The sequence below is a fragment of the Protomyctophum bolini genome (assembly GCF_963924005.1).
Source record: "Protomyctophum bolini genome assembly, chromosome: 1".
Classification (NCBI taxonomy): Eukaryota; Metazoa; Chordata; class Actinopteri; order Myctophiformes; family Myctophidae; genus Protomyctophum; species Protomyctophum bolini.
The window spans coordinates 41605302-41631331 of NC_137862.1; the positions used below are offsets into that span (position 1 = coordinate 41605302).

At 43.1% G+C, this 26030-nt stretch overlaps 1 protein-coding gene across 1 annotated transcript in view; it reads left to right on the forward strand.

Annotated features, from left to right (window-relative positions):
- spon1a (spondin 1a) overlaps positions 1–26030 on the forward strand; it is a 101380-nt gene that overhangs the window by 69584 nt on the left and 5766 nt on the right. Inside the window, exons 7-12 of the mRNA XM_080759281.1 lie at positions 3229–3293; positions 14061–14262; positions 17774–17914; positions 20904–20979; positions 21678–21863; positions 25734–25904. Of these exons, the coding sequence (XP_080615407.1) occupies positions 3229–3293; positions 14061–14262; positions 17774–17914; positions 20904–20979; positions 21678–21863; positions 25734–25904 (841 nt within the window). The remainder of the gene's footprint in view (positions 1–3228; positions 3294–14060; positions 14263–17773; positions 17915–20903; positions 20980–21677; positions 21864–25733; positions 25905–26030) is intronic.

Here is a 26030-nt window from a genome sequence, read left to right on the forward strand (position 1 = left end):
GAAGCAGGTTTTCTTTAAAAAGATCTCGACCCTTCCAATGGGTCAGGTTCCCAGTGAGACTAAAGGTGTTTACACTACAGACTGCTGTGTTTTCGGATCTCAATATTCTTTCCCCGAAAAACTCACCAGTCAACTCACCAGACCCAATCATTTATGTATTTTTAAGTGCTGCAACCACTTCATTAAGGTGCTATGTGTGTCTGTCCCTGGGTCCCTAGCTGGGTCTGGTTTGTTTTCGCAACCAAGTGTCACTGTTGCGCAGCCGCGCGCACACGTGTTGTGTGTAATATATGTCTGGCCTCATGGGGAAAGATGATGGGTGGGTGGGGAGGATTGGGAAAGGAGTTGTGGGAGAAAATGTAAAAAACAAAGAGTCGTATTTTCAATCAAATTAATCAAATTCTAAGTATTTGTATTTAGCAATACGCGATGTGCATTGTGTGACTTGTGTCACTGTTGAAATGTATCGTTACGCCCCTACTATGGACACAACTCACTCTCCCCAAGAAAATCTCTTGGAGATTTAATTAGTTGTCAGGTTTTTACCATCTGCTTGCTCCTACACACAGTGCAGAACAAAATGTTTTATGGGTTTTGCAAGTTTTTATATTGTTATGGATCTAGATAATACTACTGTATTAGTAATTGATGGATTTTTTTTTCCATACCTAAAACGCTAAATATTGAATTGAATTGAATTGAAAGATGATAGTAGTATTGTACATTACATACATTGCATGTACATAGGATTGCATACATTAAGTTTTAACCATAAACACTATATTGTAACTCATTGACCGGGGTCCCCGTGGGGCCTATACTTCGTCTCCTCCTTTTTTCTTTTACACCAAAATGTCTTCAGTCCATCAGTGTAGATCTGCTATGTTCTCCTATTATGACATGCCCACAATAGGAACGCTAGGGTTCATAATTATGGTTAATTGATGCAGCCTTAAATGTATATATCCAATATACAGAGGCTGCCGGGATTGTTTAATTACCTTTTGGAGCATACTCCGAAGTATTTGAGCCTTTGATCCATGAAAATCCCCCTGAAAATAGTTCCATGGCTTGTTGTCGAACCGAAAAATCTTCCACCGTCGTGATCCGGAATAACAACAGGCAGTGAGAGCTGCTGGAATTAAACACATAAAACAAATAGTGGGTTTAGCGTATTACACAGGTCAGAAACATGGATTAAATAGCGTGGAAAACAGGTTAATTTATGCAGCAAAACTGTTTTAATTGTGGGGCATGAATACATGCTGAAACGTAAATGTGATGGAAGAAATTGCATTGTAGAACGAACCTCACATAGAAATGTAGAACTCTGTCATCATAGGCAGCCTTGCTGGCCTTATTAAAAAAAGGGCACAGCTAATGTTCATGAAATATACAACAGGCTTCCGTCCATATTGTAGCATATATCACACCGCTATATTTCCAGCTATAACAATAAGAGCATGGTGCTCTATTCATCTGGATTCATAACCTTGCCAGCTGCTGTCCCATACTTATTGCCAAAGAGCCATTACCAGCTGAATATGATGTCATAAATCGCATCTATAATGAAGAAGGCTGGGCACAAAAGCCTCTGTGTGATTTTAATTGCAACTTTTCTTCCTTTGAATTCCTTAGGCCTATAGTCTGCATGTCTACCATGTTTTTTGTCCTCTTGTGTCTGTGTCACGGTGAGACATGTGTTGGACCAAATGCAGAACCGCAAGCAGGCAGGCAGATAAAGTCCAATGATTCACAACTGGACAGGACATACATGGACAGGACACTATGACAACAAACTAAAAAACTGGCAAGGGAACACTGAACACAGGGAGGTTTAAATAGACTAGACACAGGTGCAACATAACTACAATCAACAGGCACAGGTGAACAACAAATGCAATTACAGACTGGTGAGACAAGACAGGTAGCAACAAATGGAGCAGACAGGAAACACTAGGAACACAACTACACAATAAAAGTACACAGTTCATGACAACATGCACAACAGTCTTGTGATGAAAGCTCATATACAGCTAAATCAGAAACGTGTGTGTGTGTGTGTGTGTGTGTGTGTGTGTGTGTGTGTGTGTGTGTGTGTGTGTGTGGTGTGTGTGTGTGTGTGTGTGTGTGTGTGTGTGTGTGTGTGTGCGCGTGTGCCCGTGTGTGTGCGTGCATGCGTGCATGCGCACCTCAATAAAATGACACAGTCTGTATAAAAAAACAATACAGCAGAGGCAATGTGTAATTATGTCTTCTTTTATTTTCTGAAGAGATTATATTACACTACCCGAATAAAACAGTTTGCGGTGTCAAACTGCTGGATTATATAAAAGTGACCTCCATAGCTCATTCTGATGCCTCTGTTCCGTAATGAATACAAGTGTAAACATCTGATCCCGATGTAAGCAGAGGAGATGATGTCAATAGAAACGTGGCAGACTAAAACACTGTTTCATGTGGTGAAGAGGAACAGATTATTCTCTTGTTGCTATCTCATTATGCTCATGTGACTGTCTTTTAAACTGTGGATTGATTGATTGATTGATTGATTGATTGATAGTACTATATACTAAAGTACTACGTTGTCGGTCCAGATGCATAAGTAAGAAAGACTAACTACATAGACATTACATACATACAATCATCATGAGTGTTAAAGTGTGTTACATTCTAAGATTTTGCTGTGTATACGTGCATAATATTCATGCAGATAAGGTCATGTCTAAGTATAGGATTTATTCCACGTCTCTGTGTCTCAGTGTGAGATAAGTCCACAATGTCATGGTTTGGTTTTGAACCTGGTTTGAACGTGGACGTAGTTTCTCTCATGTGTGAGGTCGGTGCAGACACACAGCGGTGGCATGCTCTGACCTACAGTGCACAGCCCGGAGCTACGGATTAAATATTTATCCAACTTTTATGAAGCGACGGTGCTGACGATCCATCTTAAGTAGCTCACTTGATATTCCTCATTCATGCGTTGGGAGACAAAAGAGTGCGTGTGTGCGTGGTTTCATCAGTGGTGAAAAGTATATGTACTCATGTACTGCACTTAAGTAGAAGTACAGCATTGATACTTTTAATTACTGTAAGTAAAAGACATAATGTGAGCACTTTCTCCCACCATGTGCCATGTGTGTGTGTGTGTGTGTGTGTGTGTGTGTGATTTTACCAGCTGTCACATATTAAGCGTTGCCTCTACCCCCCCCCCCTCCTGTCCTGCAGGGCGATGACGTGCTGACGGTCATTAAGATGAAGGCTCAGTGGCCGGCCTGGCAACCATTGAACGTGTGAGTATTATCCGTTGAGGTGGCAATTAAAGCTTTGTTCGTTTGTTTGTCACATGTACTGTATGTCACAAGTTACAACATGTCCAAGTCCATAGCTTGCATTGGGTTTTCAGAGGGAGCCGGAATTGGACTATTACGATATACAAACCCAACTGGTGCATTGATAGATAGATTGATTGATACTTTATTGGCAGAAATGAAATCAGTACAGGATACAGTCAAACACACGTCCAAAGGGAGCGTTGTGGTCTTGTTTCCATTCAGGTTCTGGCTGGGTATATCATAAAAAGTAAAAAAGAAAAGAAGAGAAAAAAAAGATATATGTACAGGTTGGGGGAAAATGAAGGGGTTATGAGGAGGTGGGGTAGTCACTAGACTAGACTGGAACTCACCTATATGCTTTTTATGGCATAGGCAGCTCCCAGCAGCATCCGCCTGGAAAAACTAGGCACAGCTGCTGGACATGAGACTAATTAATTAAAGCGACAGAGAAAGAGGAGTGTGTGTGTGTGTGTGTGTGTGTGTGTGTGTGTGTGTGTGTGTGTGTGTGTGTGTGTGTGTGTGTGTGTGGTGTGTGTGGTGTGTGTGTGTGTGTGTGTGTGTGTGTGTGTGTGTGTACGTGTGTGTGCGTTAATTCAACAAAGGTGCAGACAATCAGAAATCAGCAGAGAGTGACCGACGTTTGTGCTACTGTATGCCGAATTGAAGTGGACTCGGCCCCAGACTTTTTTTCTCCCTGGAAATAAAAAAGTCTGGGTTTCCGAGGCTACTACTAGACTAAGGGGGAGCAATCATTTCCTCTCCCTTTGGCCTGCTGAAAGGTGGATTTCCAGGCCTGTTTTAAAGGACGCCAATGATTAGCATTTTTTGAGGGAGGGAGGGAGGGAGTCAGGGCATTCCACACTTGGGTGGCAGTGCTGTAGAAGGAGAATTTACCCATGTTTGTTTTGAAAGTGAGTGGTACCAGATCGTTGTTCTCGCTTTCTCTTGTATTGTGGCTGTGGGTGTCGCTTTTTTTAGGTAGTTAGCTGCTATATAATTTACATCAGTGTGTCACACTGTTTTACTCCTAAATTCATATAGGCGAACATTCCGTGAAAATAGGTCAAAGCATCACAACTGCGACACGCTGTAAGCTGGTTGATCGCCATTTTCTGCAAAGAGATGTGTTATAAGGGGGGGGGGGGGGGGGGGGGGGGCAAGTATAGTACAGACCCCTGGAGAACCTGGTCAGTTATATAGGGTTTAAGAGTGGTTAATCTCTTATTCATGAGCCAAACAAGGAGCTCGTTAGGCTCCGTGCTTGTACAGAAGAGATTCTGTTGAAGAAGGCCTGTGCAATTATGTTTCCTTGAGCACCCGCAGGCCCAGAGAGCAGCTGAGACTTGAGTCCGACGGTGTCGCTCAGGCCCAGAGAGCAGCGGAGACTTGAGTCCGACGGTGTCGCTCAGGCCCAGAGAGCAGCGGAGACTTGAGTCCGACGGTGTCGCTCAGGCCCAGAGAGCAGCTGAGACTTGAGTCCGACGGTGTCGCTCAGGCCCAGAGAGCAGCGGAGACTTGAGTCCGACGGTGTCGCTCAGGCCCAGAGAGCAGCGGAGACTTGAGTCCGACGGTGTCGCTCAGGCCCAGAGAGCAGCTGAGACTTGAGTCCGACGGTGTCGCTCAGGCCCAGAGAGCAGCGGAGACTTGAGTCCGACGGTGTCGCTCAGAAATGAGCTATTTTCTGCAAGTGACACCGTCGTGTGACAAAGTATAAATTATGCTTTAGTCTCTAAAAACACAGTGACAGAAGCAACCAATTCCACTGAGAATAATGAGCTTCGTATCTTTACTATCTTCTTATATGCAGAATAATTAATGTATGATTTTCTCCCACCTAGAATGCTCTTTTATGCTCTCTGTTTAAATCCTCATTTCGTTAACATTACATGCCTGCACAAGATATGCATATCAACATTTTTTTATCGTCAATCATCGTGACGTGGTTCTGTGTGTGTTTTTGCGTGTGTGCGTGCGTAGTACAAGCCATTATACAACGAGGCTATACGTGTCAGCTTATTATTTTTATATTTGGCAGTTTGGGCCATGTCCACAGGCTGATGGTCAGAGGCTTGAGGATTATGGGGTTGTCCAAGTGTAAAGCAAAGCAGCTTGCAATATACTGTTCAATCTCCTCCATTATAGGCAGTCTGTCTATTTGGAGGAGAAGGTGCTTTTTGTACCTGAATGTGAATAAGTTCATGTACATATGTTGCCTATATTTTGTACATTCAGGGCTTGTTTGGATTCAAGCACTGAGACACGTGATGTTTTCCGAGTTTGTGGGATATCAGAAGCGTGTGTGCGTGCGTGCGATGCGTACTCTAGTTGAGTATACTGTGCTATTTCACTCACATATTAGTTTGTATTGCTCAGTGAATTGGCACGCACCCATAATATGGGTCTGAGCTCGTATGTACACTTTTGTGTGTATATATATGTAATGTATTGATTGTATTTTAGCATTTTAATGTGTTAAGCTGACTCTCGACTCCATGAAGGCTAATAGGCTCCACATCAAAACTTTAGGCAAACTTGTTTTACATGAATTGCTGTTTGTCAGTTAACGGTTCCAATTTCCCTGCTTTGAACAAGCGGATGAAAGAAATAGAGAGAGAGCAAGTGAGAGAGATAGTGTGGTTTGGGGTGGGGTGGGGGGAAGGGGTGCAGAGAGCAAACAGAATGTGAGAAATAATTATCCATTCATTAAAGCTTGTTTGAACACTGGATCTTAATTAACAAGAACAAGTTAACTGGCAGCGTGTGGCCATTTTCACATCCGGTTTTCTATTATGGGGCATGTCTTGAGTGTACAGGGTTTGATGAGGTCTGGCCATATATGGAGCGTGTCTTGAGTGTACAGGGTTTGATGAGGTCTGGCCATATATGGAGCGTGTCTTGAGTGTACAGGGTTTAATGAGGTCAGATCAACATAATGGAATGTCAGAAAAGGTCAGCTCCATCCAGATCCAGAGATCTAAGGGTTGCCAGGCCATGTCATAGACTCTTTAAATGTTTTATGGATTTTACACACTCATTATCATACGTTACTAGTGGTAAATCCACTGAAACCCAGAGAAAAACAATATAAGAGAGAGAAATCGACAGAAACTGAAAGAAATTCCCATGCAGTAGGAAATAAAACTGTGCAATGGCACAATGTCAGAACTGTGCTAGTTGGAGAGACAAGTTTAGGGAGCATGTGGAAGTTGTCTAATTGAAAATAAGACCATTTTCACCCAGCTCATTTGCATATTGTATGTGTAGGAAACAAACATTGGTCAGAGTGACCCTATTAAAGAGGTAGTGCCTCTGCTACCGATGACAGAAACCCGTTTTTATCCGTGTATTACTCGTTTTCAATTTAATCATCACGCTAAAATATGTATATAGGTTGTGTACAGGTTAGAAAAAAACGTACAAAAATCACAGCACTCCATCTTTAAGATTCCATATAAAGTATTACAGGTTGTAGTGTGTGTTTGTTGATATAAATTTAAATTACATTTTCAAGTATGGATGGCATAAAGACAAAGGAATGTTTATAGTAGGCCTACTCACAACATGAGACCACAATTGAGATCCCTCATGGCTTTGAGCCAAGCATTTCCCTATAGGAACACATTTGACTTTTACGCTCATGCAAATGCAACCGCCTACACATGCACACATAACTATGCATTCACAGTATAATGTCTACAGTGCAAGGGTACGCACGCACAAAGGGCATAAACACTGCCAGTGCAGTCAGATAATAGGAATACAGCCAGTTACAAAGTGCATAGAAGGCCGAACATTCTTACATACAATAAACAGTTGACATATACTTGGGTTGGAGTAGCTGCAACTATGACAGCTCACGAATAGATTTAACCAATATATTTATTATATAATCAGAATAATAAGTGTGCATATAATAATATTATCTTGGCGTTCGGCTCTGCTGCAATTTTCTCCCTGCTCGGCACAATTAAACACCATCATTAAACATAAAGAGCAGGGAGATAGATATACAATGGGGAACAGAAATAACAGAGCCCACCGGTGATGCTGGGGCGGTGGTGGGAGCAAACAGTGCATAACAACAACCAGGAACCATATGCAGAAGGAAGGCAGGAAGAATGCATGCTGTCTAGGGCCCAATCCCAATCCACTCCCTTGCTGACTCAATGAGCCATGAGCATCGATGCTGACTTTGGCTGACTTTAGCAAAGAAATTACCCACAGTTCATAGCGTTACCAGGGGAATGAGGGGGATCCTCCAAACGTCAATCATTTAAGTATGCAAATTAGTTATGTATCGCGGTTAGAATGTCAACAAACACAATGCTTTCTCACTGTTCTCAAAAGGAGACGGAATGAAGGGATATAGGCTATATATTTAATAACAATATTAATAATAAGGGAAACATGATGAGAAATGACTAATGAGCAAAGTAAAATAATATGGAAATGAAATGTATAATGAATATTATTATGAATATTACAACCCATATCACACAGGAAAGTGTATTTATGAAACTAATAATAAAACGATCAGCTTAAATACTAAAATAGACGTGATAGACCTGTATAAATAGGCCAAGCATGTAGGTAGGCACTGGCTGTGAATAAGGACAGTTTTTATAAAGTGATGCAAAGTGTCATGAATGGCGGACTCATCTTCAAAGTGCTGTCCCATTTCTTTCACAACAATTTGGAGCCCTTGCAGCCTCTCACCCTCAAGCACTTACAGCTGACGTCATTAAAGTCAATGAGGGTCCAGGGCTCAGGGCTTGAGGGAGGCAATTGGGATTGGGCCTAGGTGAGTTTAAATACCCCGCCCAATTGGTCAGCTGACTGCCACATCAGCGAATGACATGTGGGTCTGCAAACACTGTATACACCCACATAGTAATGCAGCATATTAACTCAAATACATGCATGTCCCTTGAGCATAGCATGAACATGTTCGAGTATATCTGACTGAACTAACTCCGCAAGCTACGTATCATTTACACCTGAGGCTGATTATATTTTTTATTTTTTTAATACGTTTTCTGAAAAACCTGTTTCTATGTCAGTGGTGCTCAACCTTTTCCATGTCAGAATTATCTGTATTTGGCCGCGGACCTCCCCCACCCATCTGAAAATATGTTGTTCCAAGGACCTCCCAGAAGCAAAGGGAGTTAAAAGCGTTCACTGTGAAAGAATGTATATTCAAAGATTTGCGCCACATTTGGACTATTTTTCTAAAATATTGTGCCGTGCTATACAAGCTTGTAGATCTGCTATTTTTCAATACATAACATTGTCCTTAAAATACCAAAGGGGGTTCACCGTCCTGAATAGGATAACAAACGTGCATGTTTCTCCCACTCCAACTCCCACTTTCTCCTTTCAGGCCTCTCTCTAACAACCAGAGAGGGACTGCCTGAGCTTTCCGTGGGCTTCCATTTGATTAGCAGGATCCATTCAGCCACCCAGCCAGGCAGGGAATAAGGGGGGGTTGTTGTCAACAGTACTAGGAAATAAGGGGTTTTCAATAACGAGGAAAAAGCTCTTAATGAGCTGCCTGCTTTATCGGTGTGTCTGCTGCTCTGAGAGTGGGTGAGTGAGGGTGATGATTATTGTGGTCTGTGGGAGTGTGCTTGTGCATTTGCGATGGCGCAGTTCGGAGGAGAGAAAAGCGGATGGTATTCAGAAATAATGGAGATTGCCAAGCATTTAGGTAAATACGTGTGTGTGTGCGCGTGCGTGCGTGCGTGCGTGCGTTCTTGACAAATGATTGACAGTGAAACTAATTACCAGTACACCTGGTATTAGGCCAAGCCGAGGAGTTTAATTGGAGACCGGAAGATCCTGATTGCGCGCTAAAATTATCACCTGAAACAATTAGCCAATGATTCCTTTCCTCCTGTCACCATGCCAGTGTACACCTACAGTATTTGGCTCCGCGCAGCCTGCATGTCCTGTCCTCTCACACTCGTAATAATGGCCTCTGAGAATGTGAAATAGACTGTGAAATAATCCCTGAAGAACACATGAGTTGAGTCCCGGATCCCCTGGGTTCGTGCTCCGTGAACACCGGAGGTCTGAGGTTTATCTCACACGGCCACCTTGCCCCATACAAAGGTGACTTGTAATTGGGCAGTTGAGGAGGGGATGAATAGAAAGCTAAAGTGAGAGGGCGGTGACGACGAGGGGGTGTTGGAATCAACTTTTAATAATGACCTAAAGTGAAGTTCTCTAGTTTAACTCCGGGGTTGAGAATCAAATGAAGCGTGTTTATTCAAGCTTATCCAACCAAGGGCAAACATTTTGTATCAGCCCCAACTGCAACCCCCCAAAGGTTGGATAAAGAGGGAAACTACTTAATGTTGATTACATTGCCATAGTAAGTAAGTATCGGCCAAGAATAGAGGAGTCTACTGTATATCTCCGTTGCAATGCACTAGATCCCTGGGAGATGGATTGCTGAGGTGGAGTGCCACACACACACCACCAGCTCCCAGTAATTACCGCACAACTTAACCCAAACTTGCTGTGCTATACTCATACGCTGAGTTGGCGGTGTCCGGGAACGAATCCATGACCTTGTCGTCCTTGGAACAGAGCTCTACCGACTGAGCCACCCTGACGCAACTACTATTAGACTGTAGACTCCCTGCATGTATTCATAAAGACAATGAAACAATTGCATTTGAAACAACCCTAGCTTAAAGACCTCATGACACAGCTAGCAATCATGATACATAGAATGTAAAAAATCACACCCGTGTGATGTGAGGGGCATTTATATAGTGCCTTTATTCAAGGCGCTTTAAATAGATGCATTACATTCACCCATTCGCGCACACATTCATGAGGAAACCATGCAAGGCACCAACTAACCCATTGGGAGCAATTTGGGGTTCAGTGTATTGCTCAAGGACACTTGCCCGGGTTTGAACTGGCAACCTTGTGGTTACCATCCGGCCACTCTACCCCTGAGTCACCGCCGCAAATTGAAGTAGCAGTCCAAGCACTCGTTCGTGCCATATACAGTAGAACATTGCTGCTACAGTACCCATATCCAACTGTACCAATGATTACCTGCATGATTGGCATCAACAAGGATGGGATCCCACACATCCCATCATTGGGATGCAAGAGACAAATAAAAGAGTCAAGAGACAATGTAAAAAGTCTATTGGCTTAACCACCTTGAATAATTTAGCTATTCCCACAGTGCCACTCTCTTGAAATAATGCTGGATGGATTTGAACGCACTTGTGCAGACTGTAATGGATTAGCACTATCAGACGCCCGTCTTTTCTCCAGATGCTGTGGAACTGTGAAACTATTGTACCACTTAAGTACAGTCCCCAAACGAATAGTTAAATAGAGTTAAATATAATATGATGTTGCTTATCGTGAGAACAATGGAGCAGCAGTCAATCAAATTAGCTACTCAACCACCTCATTTGTTTACAAATAAGGTAAGCTTTGAAATAATGAACTGCATAGTACCTAAATTGATTTGTGATTACTTGTACTTGCAGCAGAGCACAATGATTCGTCAATTTAAGCTTATAACTTCACACTGTGTGGCTAAAGAACATATTGAACATCATTTTCCACAAAGTAATCCTGTTGGGATTTCCTTACAGTGGAATCTGGATTTACAATGGAATTTACTGGAGTTTAAGCTCCAGGGCCCACAGTTTGCAGGGCCCTGTGAGAGACTATTTCAAATAGGTACAGCTGTTGCTTCCGTCGAAACCGTATTCATGGGTCACTGATTTGTGTATTTCAATGTAACGCAACACAGGAACCCCAGCCCAGCTAGTGTTTCTGGTCGTCCAACAGTTTCTTAACCACTCGGTGGGAGGAGACTCAAAAATAGAAGATCCAGCGTCGGTGAGCAGCCTTATGACTCTATGGGAGCAGCCTCATAACTATATGGGAGCAGCCTTATGACTCTATGGGAGCAGCCTCATAACTATATGGGAGCAGCCTCATAACTCTATGGGAGCAGCCTCATAACTCTATGGGAGCAGCCATATAACTCTATGGGAGCAGCCTCATAACTCTATGGGAGCAGCCTTATAACTCTATGGGAGCAGCCATATAACTCTGTGGGAGCAGCCTCATAACTCTGTGGGAGCAGCCTCATAACTCTATGGGAGCAGCTTCATAACTATGGGAGCAGCCTCATAACTCTATGGGAGCAGCCTCATAACTCTATGGGAGCAGCCTTATAACTCTATGGGAGCAGCCTCATAACTCTATGGGAGCAGCCTCATAACTCTATGGGAGCAGCCATATAACTCTGTGGGAGCAGCCTCATAACTCTATGGGAGCAGCCTCATAACTCTATGGGAGCAGCCTCATAACTCTATGGGAGCGGTGGTGATAGTGCTGGAGGTGCGCTGAATGATTGTGTTAAAGAAGAATGTCACGCTAGAAGGCTTTCTTACCTTTAGTTGTAGTTGTCGTTGTTAGTTGTGTTATTTTGTGCAAAAAACACATTATTGGCTCCACCATAAGCCCTCAATGGGGTTTTAGTGCTAATTTGCTTATTTCCATTGCTCAAAAAAAATAAAAATTAAATAAATGGCCAAATTTGACTGCCATTTGATTTTTTTGCTTCAAATTGACATATCGGTTGTTCAGTTTGACCCACCAGTTTTGGATATATGGCTTATAGAGTAATGTCTTGCAGAAAACAGCGAGTTGAGAAAACAGGCTTGAAAGGTTCACTTCTGTGGTCTCTAACATTACACCTATAGCTACATATTTAAGCATTTATTTCATATTTACATGCCAATTTCAGCTCTGAAGTCTCGTCTATTGCGAGACTTCACGAGCTCCATGCAAGTGGATGGAACTCACAAAGTCTCCGCAAAGTCTTGCGCTAGACGAGACTTCATGCTTTACGGCTGGAACACAACAACGGGGGTTGCTATGCAGTAAAGTGTCATGCTACACTATACTGTCGACATTATGAAGAGAGGGTTTATACCAAAAAATGCGGACCTAACAATGACAACTAAAGTGTAAGAAAGCCTTCTAGCACGAAACTTTCCATTTTAGTACACGTGGATTACGCGCGTGCATGTGGCCTTTTGATTTGGTGTAGTGCCAGGGCGCCTCGGAGGGGTTGATTGGGCACTGGGGAGTTGATTGAAGTCACTGGCTGCCAGCCTCAACATGGCCGCATTATGCAGCCTTTCCGTGACTCAGGAACGGTTGCTGTTTTCGGCTCTATATGCAGTGGTGGAAAAAGTACTCAAAGGTTTTACTTAAGTGAAAGTATAAATACTGCAATGTAAAGTCTGGAATTACTATCTGTGAGTGGGGAGTGTTGGCTGATGAATGAATATCAACATCCTAAAACATCCTGATACTGGGGGGTCAAATTATGACAGGCAATTGACTGGGGGGTCAAAATATGACCCCCCAGTCAAAAAGCACATGAAAAAAGTTTCTCCTCCGCAGAGAATTCTAACTTAATATCCGAAGCAGCCACGTCTGGCGGCCATGCGTCACATATACTCAGCCTGTATTTGAACAGGTTTGCCCTTGCTGATATGCAGTCCCTCAGCTGGACATACCCTCAGGAAATAACAAATGCCTGTGTCATAATAATGGTTATGTGATTTCCTGATTGTCCACTAGACGAGACAGACAGCTACCCTCCTGGAGACAGCTTCTCTCTCTTCCCTTCACTTCACTTGCTTGCGCACTCACTGTTTGACACTTATGTTTGATAAAAAATTTAACAATAAATAAATTAGAAATAATTTGGTTTTCTTAATTATATGTTGTCATCGTTGGATAAGATTCTGTCCACGATTCCATGCTAGCTGTATTGATGTGGTACCATATAGAGAGATAACAAGCAAATTATGTTCAAAATAACAATTCTTCTACATTTTCTAGTTGTATTGATTTCTTGTAAAATAAATAATGCAGATGTTTTAACAAAAAATTTACTCTTGGCTTACTACTAGGCTTGTAATGATGTATATCGTAAATCGATTTAAATCGATTTGAATCCCGACGATATGAATCGATGTAATAAAAAAAGAAAAAACGTATGGTGTGTGTGTGATGTGAAATGTGAGCTTTAATCATATTCCATATTCAAGTGCTTTTGGAGAGAAATGAGTCAGTAGTAGAACACTGCAGGGGAGCTGTGTGTGTCTGTGCCCAGGTGATGGTCGTTGATGCTCATCAATACATCAAGGAAGGCAATTATGTTTCTACACTGTCAAATAGGTCTACATCTATCCTAAGATGCCATCAAAGAAAGGTTTTTTTTGTTAACTCGAGCTAGGTTTACAGTTGTTGCACAGAAAGTAATTTTACATGAAAAGTAATGCTACTTTTGCAATTTAGTTAAATAAACATTGTGAAAAAAGGTCGGGGGGGAAGATAAATCATTACAAAAAATATCTTTCGGTCATTTTTCTGGAAAATATTTTTTGTTAAAAAAAATCGTGATAAATCATATTGTCACCCTAATATCGTGATTTGAGTGACTCTCTCTCTCATAACGAGCGACCTCTGTACGTCCCTGCCCCCTCCCCTCTCTCTCTCTCCAAAGGAATTGTTTTGCGGGGCAGCTTGGTGCGGGCTGGCTCCCGTGGCGGGGCGGGGCGGGCGGGTTATGAAAGAAAAGCCGGCCCGTGCATCACTACAACACGTGGTTTTGATTCATCCACACATGTCTGTCTGTCTGTCTGTCTCTCTCTCTCCCAGGCGTGCTGCGCCCTCGGCAGAGTTCTCGGTGGACAGGGCCCGTCACCTCATGTCGTTCCTGACCATGCTGGGGCCCAGTCCAGACTGGAACGTGGGCCTCTCTGCCGAGGACCTCTGCACCAAGGAGTGTGGCTGGGCGCAGAAGGTGGTGCAAGACATGATCCCCTGGGACGCGGGCACCGACAGTGGGGTTTCCTATGAGGTCAGTGACAGCATCGGCTGCCTTGCAAAAAACACTGTTTCATGAGTATAATACATGTGGGGTCAGAACACATCATTTAAAACAGGATTACAGTAACACAAACATAGGTGACAGTCATGCGTTTTATGTCACATGAGCATAACGTATGTCCTCGTTACTGAGACGCTTGGGGGTGGAGATCTTTGGGGCCACAGTGGGGCGTCACAGCATGGTTCGCCACTCACGACAGTAACACATGTCAGTACTTTTTTCCACCACTGCACAGCAGGGTGATACGGGGACATTACATTACAATCGCTGTCCCTCGGCAATCACTTTGTGTTGTACACTTAGCTTTAACCCGGTGGTAACCCTCATTCCGTCTCACCATGACGAGCTGGGTCTCCTACCCAGGCAGCCTCTTATTGCCTTCACCCTCACACTGACTCTGTCATTATGCCTCATCTACTTCCTGCTCCATCTCACCTCTGGCCCTCTCGCTGCCGTGAGTCACACATCCAGGATCTGGATGAGAACCCCACACATCTCACCTCTCCACTTATACCAGCATGCAGCCCTCCGACCATTACAGTGTCATCACCCCCGATCTGTTTCTACTTTAACCCATTTAGATCATGACAGTTTTCTGAAAAACCCTAATGTCAGTGGTTTTCAAACTATTTCATGCAGTCAAGGACCACAAAAATGTATTCGGCCGCTGACCCCCATCTGAAAATATGTTGCCCCAGAAGCAAAGATTTGAGTTAAAAACGTTCACTGTGAAATAAATATTCAAAGATTTGCACACATTTTCATGATTTTTCAAAAATAGCAGATCTACAAGCTCGTAGCGCGGCAATCGGTGCAGCACTATGAGCTTGTATATCTGCTATTTTTCAATAGCTAAAGATAAAAAAGAATGGTTAAAAGCTATAAGGCCATGTTAACCATGTTAAATTGGTTAACATGGTTGAAAGATTTCCTCTCACGCCCCCCTCCTCACCCTCAGGTACTGTTTACCTGTCTCCAGCACTCACTGGTAATACGTTAGGATGTGCTGTGTGTGTGTGTGTGTGTGTGTGTGTGTGTGTGTGTGTGTGTGTGTGTGTGTGTGTGTGTGTGTGTGTACAGCAAATAGTACAGCAAATAAAGCATTGAATAAAGCATACATTTATAAATGTTAAGACAAACACATTCCATCAATAAAAAATATATAATAATTAGGAAGTAGTGAAAATAGCTGATCTACAAGCTCGCAACTCAGTGCAAAGCAACATGTTGTGGACTTGTAAATCTGCTATTTTCACTAGTCAAATGCCTCATCTCTCTTGTGGGCCTCTCGATCTCAAAGTATTGTATTCAGAGCCAGCAATGAGTAAAATGCTCTCAAAAATGTAGTCTCTGTGACACATCTAGGGGCCACAATCTACATTCAAAGATGTTCCTAGAAGCTTTGTCATTGGTCGAAAAAAGAATCCGGTCGAAATAACCAATCAGGAAGGAGACAGGCAAATCGACCAATGGCAAAGCTTCATGGAAAATCTTTGGATGCAGATTGTGGCCCCATTTGTCAGAATCTAAAAGAAATTGGGAGCGTTTTACCCATTGCTGGCTGTCTGAATACAAAAAAAAAATTCATTAAAATGTTGACCTAATATTGCTTATAGCAGCTTTTAGTGTAATAGTCAACAAATAAGAGTTAGTTTAAGATAAATGTTGAAGATGGAAGTTTAGTTGAGTGAGTGTGTCAGAGGTTACAATAATGAATGCAGTAATTTAATAGTCAATGGAAATCAGTCGAAAGTCCTCCCAAGTCAAGCAGTATACAGTGTGTGTGTGTGTGTGTGTGTGTGTGTGTGTGTGTGTGTGCGTGCGTGCGTGCGTGCGTGCGTGCGTGCGTGCGTGCGTGCGTGCGTGCGTGCGTGCGTGTGTGTGTGTTTGTTTGAAGAAACTAAATGCATTTGTGAAACCTTTGGCTGATCCCTCAGAAGATGAACCTATTGAACTTTCTGTCTCTTGCTTGTTTTGGCTGGTTCAGAGGAATGATTTCACCCACTCTTTTTCTCTCTTTCTCTCTCTCTCTCTCTCTCTCTCTCTCTCTCTCTCTCTATCTCAGCCCTAGGCTAAAGGGAGGTTTTGCATTAAGGGTCAGGTCAAGCGTAAAGAAGATAAGTTGTAGATTATTTCATTATTCAGATATAGTCCTTTATGCACAGTGGAGTTTTTTGACCAGAGTCAAGAGGTACATTTCTCGCACTGTATGATTCTGCCACCTGTTGGTAGGTCCTAGGTATAATACTGTTAAATCAAATTGTATACAGTATAGTGTGTTGAACCGAAGATTTAAATGTAGACACTTGCTGATGATGCCATTATCTACCGTAATGCTGCACAGTCTTCAACAGAGCTGTAGTTACTGTATATCCATGTTGTTTCTAACCACTACTTTGATTATCCATGGGCTATACATACAGGTTAACCTTTATTTAAATGTATTCTTCTTTAGAAATGTATATTTTTTTGTAGCATGTACATTCTTTCACATCAAGATGAAATAATGATCATTGACTTAATCCAAATCTCCCAGACTCCCTCCCAGTCCCCATGCTAGAGTTAGAAGTTTGAATGGATATAGAATTATGGGCAGGACATCATTTACTGTAGATATAGATGAGGGGACTCCATTTAACTGATTAAACTTGTTTGAATACTTCATTTTAACACAATCAGCGCCGGGATTCCTTAAAAAAAACTGCTCTCGTTTCCATAATATCGCTAAATAATCCATCTCGTTCATATTTTGAACGAGAGGCAGTTGAGAAGTCAGAAATGAAGAGCTTAGTATATCCATCAGATCAAAACCACGGAGAGTGCCCTGGATTAGGCCAGACGAGGCATTCTTTCAGCAGCGGTAAACAGACCGGACCGGACTGCGCATGGACGAAAAGCCAAGCGTATGGTGGCCTTGGAGTCCCACTCAAAAATAAAAATGGATTGGTTAAGATCGGCTTCCAAAGTTTTCAGGAGTGGCCCGTTTTGTACGAAATGCTGCAAATCATTAACAGTGTCCGATTGCAGTTAAACTCTGTGCACGCATCTTCCAACTAGGCTGAGTGGGAATTCTAAAAACGCTCCTGTACTGGTGAAGACCGATGACCTGAGGGGCACTTTTTCGAGTTGGGCATGTTATAATTATTGTGTTTAGCTTCTTACACACACCAAATCCCTGAGTGAGTGAGTGAGTGAGTGAGTGAGTGAGTGAGTGAGTGAGTGAGTGAGTGAGTGAGTGAGTGAGTGAGTGAGTGAGTGAGTGAGTGAGTGCAAAATTAACTTGTGTTGCTATTCAAAGGATGGAGCCTGTTGTCCGTGTCTTCGAGTCCAAGGATTAATGTGCTGACTATACTGTAGTCTCCCATCTGCATGTGTTCTCTTCTGACATACAGTACGCTTGTATCTTTGTGTGTGGGTGTGTGTGTTTGTGTGTGGGTGTGGGTGTTTGTGTGCATGCATGCGTGCATGCTCTTCCCCTCAGTCTCCCAACAAGCCATCGGTGCCCCAGGAGAAGATCCGTCCCCTGACCAGTCTAGATCACCCCCAGAGCCCCTTCTATGACCCCGAGGGAGGGGCCATCATCCCGGTGGCCAGGTTGGTGGTGGAGCGCATTGCCAGAAAGGTTAGTTTATACCAGTTCCTCTTCCTATAGTCAGTGGTGGGAAAAATGACTCAAATGTTTTGAAATGTATTGCATTTTTATAACGCTTTACAATGGTTTATTCATTCATTCATTGGGAGGTGAAGCAGCGAACAGTCGACACCAGTGTCCTCACTTCCCACATTCACACCAATGGTGGCGAGCTCACACTGACCGACTCATTGGAGGCAATGTACTGTAGGGTTCAGTGTCTTGCCACTTCATCTGTAGACATGTAGACAGGAGGAGCCAGGATTCGAACCGCCGACCCAGGGATCATTGGACGACCTGCTCTACCTCCTGAGCCACAGCCGCCCACAAGTAAAAGTGTCAATACTGTAATCTATCTATAAAAGCACCTGAAATGTCATTCTGGGTCTAAAGCCTACACTTCCTCAGCACAGAGAGACTGCTGCTCGCTTAGGGCCCCAGACAAAAACGCCACGGCGCACGGGCAGCCTCAAGGAACCTATCGCTGCACAGCCCTGTCCTCCAGCCTCAATCTGCTCACAGATTAATGTATGGTCACACTTTTCCGTGAAACATACTCCTTGCCTTCCGCACCGCACCGGCACCTCCCCTTTTGGTTACAGTGCTCTCGCTGACTGTTCCTCCCATAGATGGCTCCTCCTGCCAGGCAGGCTGATGAGCCACACGGGGAAACCTCCCGACACGGCTATACTACATACACGCAAGACCAACACACAGGACTGAGGACGCACGCCTCTCTCTCTCCTCTCTCTTGCTTTTGGCCACTGACGCCGCAAGGTTACAGATCTGTCCTGCACCTAATATGAGACAATGAACAGCACGGCCAAAACAGAATGATTATCTGTCGGGGTGGCCAGAATTTGCAACACGGTCGCCACTACAGTTATTTGACACCTTCAAACCACACGCGGGTAACAACAGTGCAGGCACCATTGTGGCAGACAGGCAGCTGTTACACACGGCACATAGCCTACTACAGTTCTTTAACCACTTTGCAATGCGATGTTGGAACGTCACTTCAATAATTTTTAACTTTTAATCACAAAGGAATGATTATCTGTCGGGGTGGCTCTGTTGGATCATAACATATCAATAATTTAATCCACCACTCGACGGAAGGGGAACACACATCCCGTAAAATACACTGATAAAATACATATAGACAGATGCAATGACTAACATTTAGCTGCCTGTCGACACCACTTCAGTACTCAGGAACGAAACATTCCTAAATCACAAAAAACATCTCATTCTATTTCTTATCCTGATTACCGGTAGATAAAGCACAAACTACAACTTGATTTGAAGCCCAAGGCAAAAAGCCAACCTCCGAGTTGAGCACCGGAACACTGATAACTTTATTTCTATACATCACACATCAATGGTGTACTCATGATTGTACTACAGCATGTATTAGTGCATACATTTTTCCCATTGCCTTGCATAGGAAAATCTACAACTACAACATATGGCCTACAGTCCACTTGCCGCTTTAGGCAGGCAGTCATGTAGGTAGGAAGGTGCGAGACCATTGAGAGCTTTATAAACAAGTAAAAGACATGACCAAAATATAAGACTTTCCTTTTAGTTGTAAAACAACATTTTGAGATATGCAGAGCACAAGAAAGAACCATGATTTGCATGGGTAGGCCTAAGATTCAAAAAGATATCAACCAAACAAAGAAACACACCTACTGGGTGAGCAGGATTATATACGATAATAAATAGCACACACAATAGACAATTAGATATGCATGGTTTAAATGGTGTTAATAGTGAATTACGTCCTTGTTATAGTGCTTCTCTTTTGTTTTACATCTGCAATTGTGATTCAATCGGAATCTGAGTACACGCGGGTTCATCTCTCCACTGTCTTTGTTTGTTCACTTGATACGTCTCGATTGCTTGACTACAGTATATCCTCCATCCGATCTTCTCCCCCCCCCCCCCTTCTCGTCGCATTTGGTGATAAATCATGAAAATTAGATTCACTTTGAAATGGAACTGGTGTGTCGTTCGATATTTCAAGTCAGTGCTGTGAAATATAGATGCCATTAAAAGCTTCCAAATCGGTGGCAAAGAGAAAGCTTTCCTTCCAGCTCATTCCCTGCATGCCCCCCCCCCCCTCCCTCCCTAGATCAGATCAGCCGTCCCAGGTGATCAATAGAGCACTACTCGCGGTTTAGCTGCTCTTCCTCTGCAGCGTCTGCTTTGGGTTGGATGGTTGAATTTACTGAACACAAACAGTACAGTGTTCTGTCAGACTGACGTGAGACTTAACAGTGTAATGAGTCTCTTCATCTTCTCTGCCGGGGGCCTCCACCTTATAAATCAATGGATCGAACGAAACCTCGCAATTCACTCCATGGCGATAAACGCATACTGATTCTTGTATAAGCTTGTATAGCTGGCAATGTGAAGTACCTGTTGTGGTTGTTCTTGTTGTTGTAGGTGCACTCCAGGGCATCGTTTACAGTTTGCACAGCACAGGATTCTCTGCAGCTCATCATGTGTGGACTCCCTGCATATGAAAACAATTATATCTTGTTATAGACTAGGCTATAGACTTTAATGTCCTGTGTGTGGTATACCACATTTATATTTTAAATACAGGACACATTTTCAGCCACTATGATGGAAATATTTAGCTCAAGTGTTGATTTTAGGGAAAAAGGATGATGAAATAGTCTGTTCATTCAGCAGGGAACAATCACCCCATCCCCCGTCCCCAACACGCACACACGCACGAGCGCACGCACGCTGTCTACGCTGACCTTCCTATAATTTGCCGGCTGTCGCTCGTACACACATTCTGTCTCCGATAGCCATCAGTAGCAGATAGACGCAGAGGAGAGCTTATCACCACACTTGCAGAGTGGTGCTGTTTGCTGAAGTTGTGTGCGTGTGTGTGTGTGTGTGGGTGTGTGTGTGTGTGTGTGTGTGTGTGTGTGTGTGTGTGTGTGTGTGTGTGTGTGTGTAGGGTGAACAGTGCAACATCGTGCCAGATAATGTGGATGACATCGTTGCAGATATCGCCCAGGAAGAGAAAGAGGAAGGTCTGGAAAACCCACCCCCAACACCTACCACACACATGCAGACATTGCACAGGCACGCACGCATGCACGCACTGTTCGTCTCCTTCTATCTCTGCCTCAGTTAGCAGTACAAGCCTGATTTATGCAATTTAGGCATTTAGCAGACGCTCTTAATCCAGAGCGATTTACAGTAAGCAAGAACAAAAAACAATAAGACATCAAATACATAAAATAATAGTCATCAAGAATCATACGTAAGCTAAGAACCTAACAGTGGAGTATATATATAATGAAACTATGCGTATAACTATAGTGTTATGTCTACATAAACTGCTATCCAAGTTACATAAGTTGAGCCATCTTGACTCTGATGAAGACCACATAGTAGGTCGAAACGTTAGTCGATATCTTGTACTAGCTTAAAATATCTGTGCTGCTCCATTGTCCTCTCCTCTTTCTCTTACATAAGTTGAGCCTTTGCATACGCCTGTAAGGTCGTCTAGGCAATGGGGCTAGGGATTTATACTTAGTTGCGTGTCAGTGTCGAATAGACGCACCAAGAATAGACTGATCTACAAGCTCACAACGCGTCACGCTGTGAGGCGTTGTGCAGCTTGTTGATCGGCTATTTCCACCAAGGCACGGCACGCAGCACAATGCGCATTCCGATATGAATCGACCGAAAGCGACGGCTCCTTCATCTTCCTCCTCCTCCGCAGATGACACCCCCGAGACGTGCATCTACTCCAACTGGTCTCCATGGTCCGCCTGCAGCTCGGCCACGTGCGAGAAGGGCAAGCGCATGAGGCAGAGGATGCTGAAGGCCCAGCTGGACCTCAGCGTGCCCTGCCCACACACCCAGGACTTTGAGCCCTGCATGGGGCCCGGCTGCAGCGAGAGCGAGGGTGGGTGAGCACCAGTGGTTTGGAAAATAAGTACTCAATTGTTTTACTTTAACCCATTTAGACCTGAGGACGATTCTACAAATGTCTTCTAAATCCTAACAGTTTTCTGAAGAACGCATGTTTCTGTGTCAGTCGTTCTCAAACATTTTCATGTCAAGGACCCCCAAGATTATATGTAATTGGCTGCTGACCCCCATCTGAAAATATGTTGTTCCAGGGACCTTTATTTTATATATTTTATAGAGGGACAGACAGTATACGGCTGACAGGAAATGGGGGAGAGACATGCAGTAAAGGCCGTTGGGTTCGGGAGTCGAACGCGCGGCACACTGCCAGGCTCGGACTACCGGCCAAGGTGCCTGGACCGCTGAGCCACGGCCCAGGCCTATTAATAACATTTTTACATATTCACCTATCACGTATAGGCCTACTAAAATATTACAAAATGTGTGATACATATGACAAATCCTGTAAACAGTTTAATATAGGTATGGTTTTGCACACTCAATTCATAATTAACGTTCCAATTTTGGAGGTCTGGCTCATGGACTAAAAACTGGTTCTGAACCGGTTCCCAACCGGTGGAAAAGGGGCCTGAGGGTGAGCACTCATCAGGAAAGAGAGTGAGAGACTATAGTGTGTGAGACTGTGATGATGGCATCAGTCAAAAAATAAATCCAATATATGCTGTATAAATATTAAGTGTAATATCCGCGTTCCGGTTCATGAGGTCTCACAGACATTCTAAATGAATCCTGGCTGTCTGAAATGAAAGCAGAGCCGGTCTGCCTTGCAGCGTCCGCTGGGCTCTCCCTCACGAGCACGATAGTGTTTTTCATCATCGCTCTCGTCGCGTTTGAAGGTTATTGCGCCGATAAATGTGTTGATACTTTAAAGGTCAGGGCTGGTTTGAGGCAGACCTTTATTGGCGTAGGGGCCGTCGACGATCACCCTCAGCCAATAAAGTGGCAACAGCCGGCCAGGCCGATGGTGTTTATGAGACAAGCTAATAAATACCAGTCGTGTAAGGTAACTAAGTATATTTACTGTACTTAAAGTACAATTTGGAGGTATTTGTAATTTACTTGATTATTTCCAATTTCCAATACTTCATTCTACTCCACTACATCTCGGATCCAGATTTTGTACTTTTACTCGACTACATTTATTTGAAAACGTTACTCACACAATCCTGCACCTGACTTATTCATAAGGTGCAGGATTGAAAAGGGCCGAAAAAACGAACACTAACACTAAAACGTATACAAACAGCCTCACAGCTAGAAGGTCCTGGGTTCGATTCCCGCTGGGGACGCCGTGGGCACTGGCGGCGTGTTCCCTCCTCCGCGTCATCAGTGCCCATACCCGAGGCGGGGGTTGGCGAAAGGGCCTTTCTGCGTGGAGTTTGCATGTTCTCCCCGTGTCCCCTAGGGTAGATACCCTCACAAAAACATGCAGTAATCCTGGTCTCTAAAACTACCTCCCCCTGGCCAGCCAGGGCGCCTGATGGAGGGGAAAGGAACTGGTCAGAATAACGTGTCCCTTCCACGCGCTACGTCCGGCCGGGGAAATTCCCATCTGTCAGGTGAAAAGAAGCAGCTTGGACTCCTCATGCATAGAAGGAGGCATGAGGTCAGTCCGCTGCCCCCCCAGGTTGGCAGAGGAAGTGTAGCGCCCAGGATTACATTAGATAATTGGCACAGGGTGAAAAGAAAACTGGGTTACAAAATCGTGGGATAAAAGTTTAAAAAAAACCCCCAAAAAAACGTATACAAACTAAACTAAAATGAAGCGTTTAAATCAATGAATCAAAACTAGCGAAACGAACAAACTGAATTAGAAAAAAATGTCAAAACTAACTAACTAGTTACTAGTAATATATTATTGTAATATTATTACTTTTCCTAGTAACGAGTATAAGGTATTACTCTGCCAAAACAATATTATACCTACCGGTATTTACTTAAAATAGCACATATTACATATTACTTTTTTTGTTTTTGTTTTGTTGGCTTGAAAACATTTCATTTAAAAGGCCTATAGGGAGATTATATAGCCTTTTTTGGCTGATTGGTGACTCTTCTTCTTAATATTATTATTCAAAAGAATTGGATTCAGTTCTAACATAAGCTGACTAAACATATTGTGTTGTACATCCCTTTTTTGCGGGGGGTGGGGGGCGCAAAAGTAATGTAATATTATATAATATGTAATATATTAGTCTTGATTCCAAGTAATAAGTAATATTATTACTTTTTCTAAGGAGTAATAAGTAACATATTACTCTCCTAAGTAATATTTCCCAACACTGACTATTATAACCTTTTGACACATCGTATTACAAATATCAATTTCCAGTATGAAGAGCAGGTGAAGGTCAGATCAGATCAGTTAGGAATCAATGCACCATGCAGGAGGACACAGAGCAGGGGCGTGCAGAGAGGCAGGGGCTGAGATCCCCTAAAGAGGGCACTTTTGGACCAAAATAGCGAAAATAGCAGATCTGCAAGCTTGAGAGCTTGTAGATCTGCTATTTTCGCATACGACATGGAGATTTTCTAAACAAATTTGTTCAACGTAAAATACTGTGTTCAAGTTCAGGAGAAAAGGCAATTCTCCTGCATGCTGCCTTCCAGCATGGCATGGAAAGGAGTGGCATTGTGCATTTATTTCACCATAGTAAACACTGCAATTCCTGGTTTGAAAAGGCCAGTTGTTTTACAAACGGGTAAAGGGGCAGGGGCTGAAGCCCCCTTTGATGTCTATGTGTGCACTTCCTGACACAGAGGTAACATCCTCAGACAGACAGACCTTCATTGGTCCCATGGGAAATGTAACCATGTAGTGATTGTTGTCATGAACGTATCCATCCATAGTCCATACCTCTGAGAGAGAATCACACTGGCCCCCTAATAACTCTGCTCCTAGGGTGGCTGCAGATATTAAAGGTTGCGCAACAGATAAGAAACAACCTTTGATATTTACATACCAGTTCACAAAAGCTCACGGGATCCATTGCATGTGACATATTGAGCCTATGACACACAGTATATGGCAGCCTCCTAGTAGTCAGTTGTTCGTTCAGACAACAGGAAAACAACTTGTGGCCAGATGTAATTTCCTGGGTTCTAGTAGGACTAATAATAAAAAGATCGGCGTAAAACATCGTAGAAAATGTATATTTAGCCACTTGTTCGAATGCCCCCCTGTCTGAAACGCTCATCTTTTACTTTCTCCAATAACAAGTTAACCTAATGAAACACTCATCTTTTACTTTCTCCAATAACAACCTAATGAAACACTCATCTTTTACTTTCTCCAATAACAACCTAATGAAACACTCATCTTTTACTTTCTACAATAACAACCTAATGAAACACTCATCTTTTACTTTCTCCAATAACAACCTAATGAAACACTCATCTTTTACTTTCTCCAATAACAACCTAATGAAACACTCATCTTTTACTTTCTACAATAACAACCTAATGAAACACTCATCTTTTACTTTCTCCAATAACAACCTAATGAAACACTCATCTTTTACTTTCTACAATAACAACCTAATGAAACACTCATCTTTTACTTTCTCCAATAACAACCTAATGAAACACTCATCTTTTACTTCCTCCAATAACAACCTAATGAAACACTCATCTTTTACTTCCTCCAATAACAACCTAAAACATGAACCTTGGTTGAAAAAACCCCAAAGTTGTCCTTTAAGTACATTTTGATGCCGATACTTTTGTACTTTTACTCGAGTAAATTTGGAATATGGTACTTTTGCTTGTCACGGAGTACAACTACTATGGAGTATTCATACTTTTACTTAAGTACAAATATCTGAGTACTTTTTTCTCTCCACAGATGCGTCCACCTGCATGATGTCAGAGTGGATCAGCTGGTCTCCGTGCAGTGCGTCGTGTGGAATGGGCACGCGCTCACGAGAGCGCTACGTCAAGCAGTTCCCAGAGGACGGCTCGGTCTGCACACTGCCCACAGAGGAGAGTGACAAGTGTGTCGTCAATGAGGAATGCAGTGAGTTCTCCCTCCGACAAACCTTGTCTAGTCTAAGACTGACACATGCACACAGCAAAAAATCTCAACCAGACATCTATTTTAGTCAAATAATGACAAAAGAAAGAAAATGTATGTGAATATGAA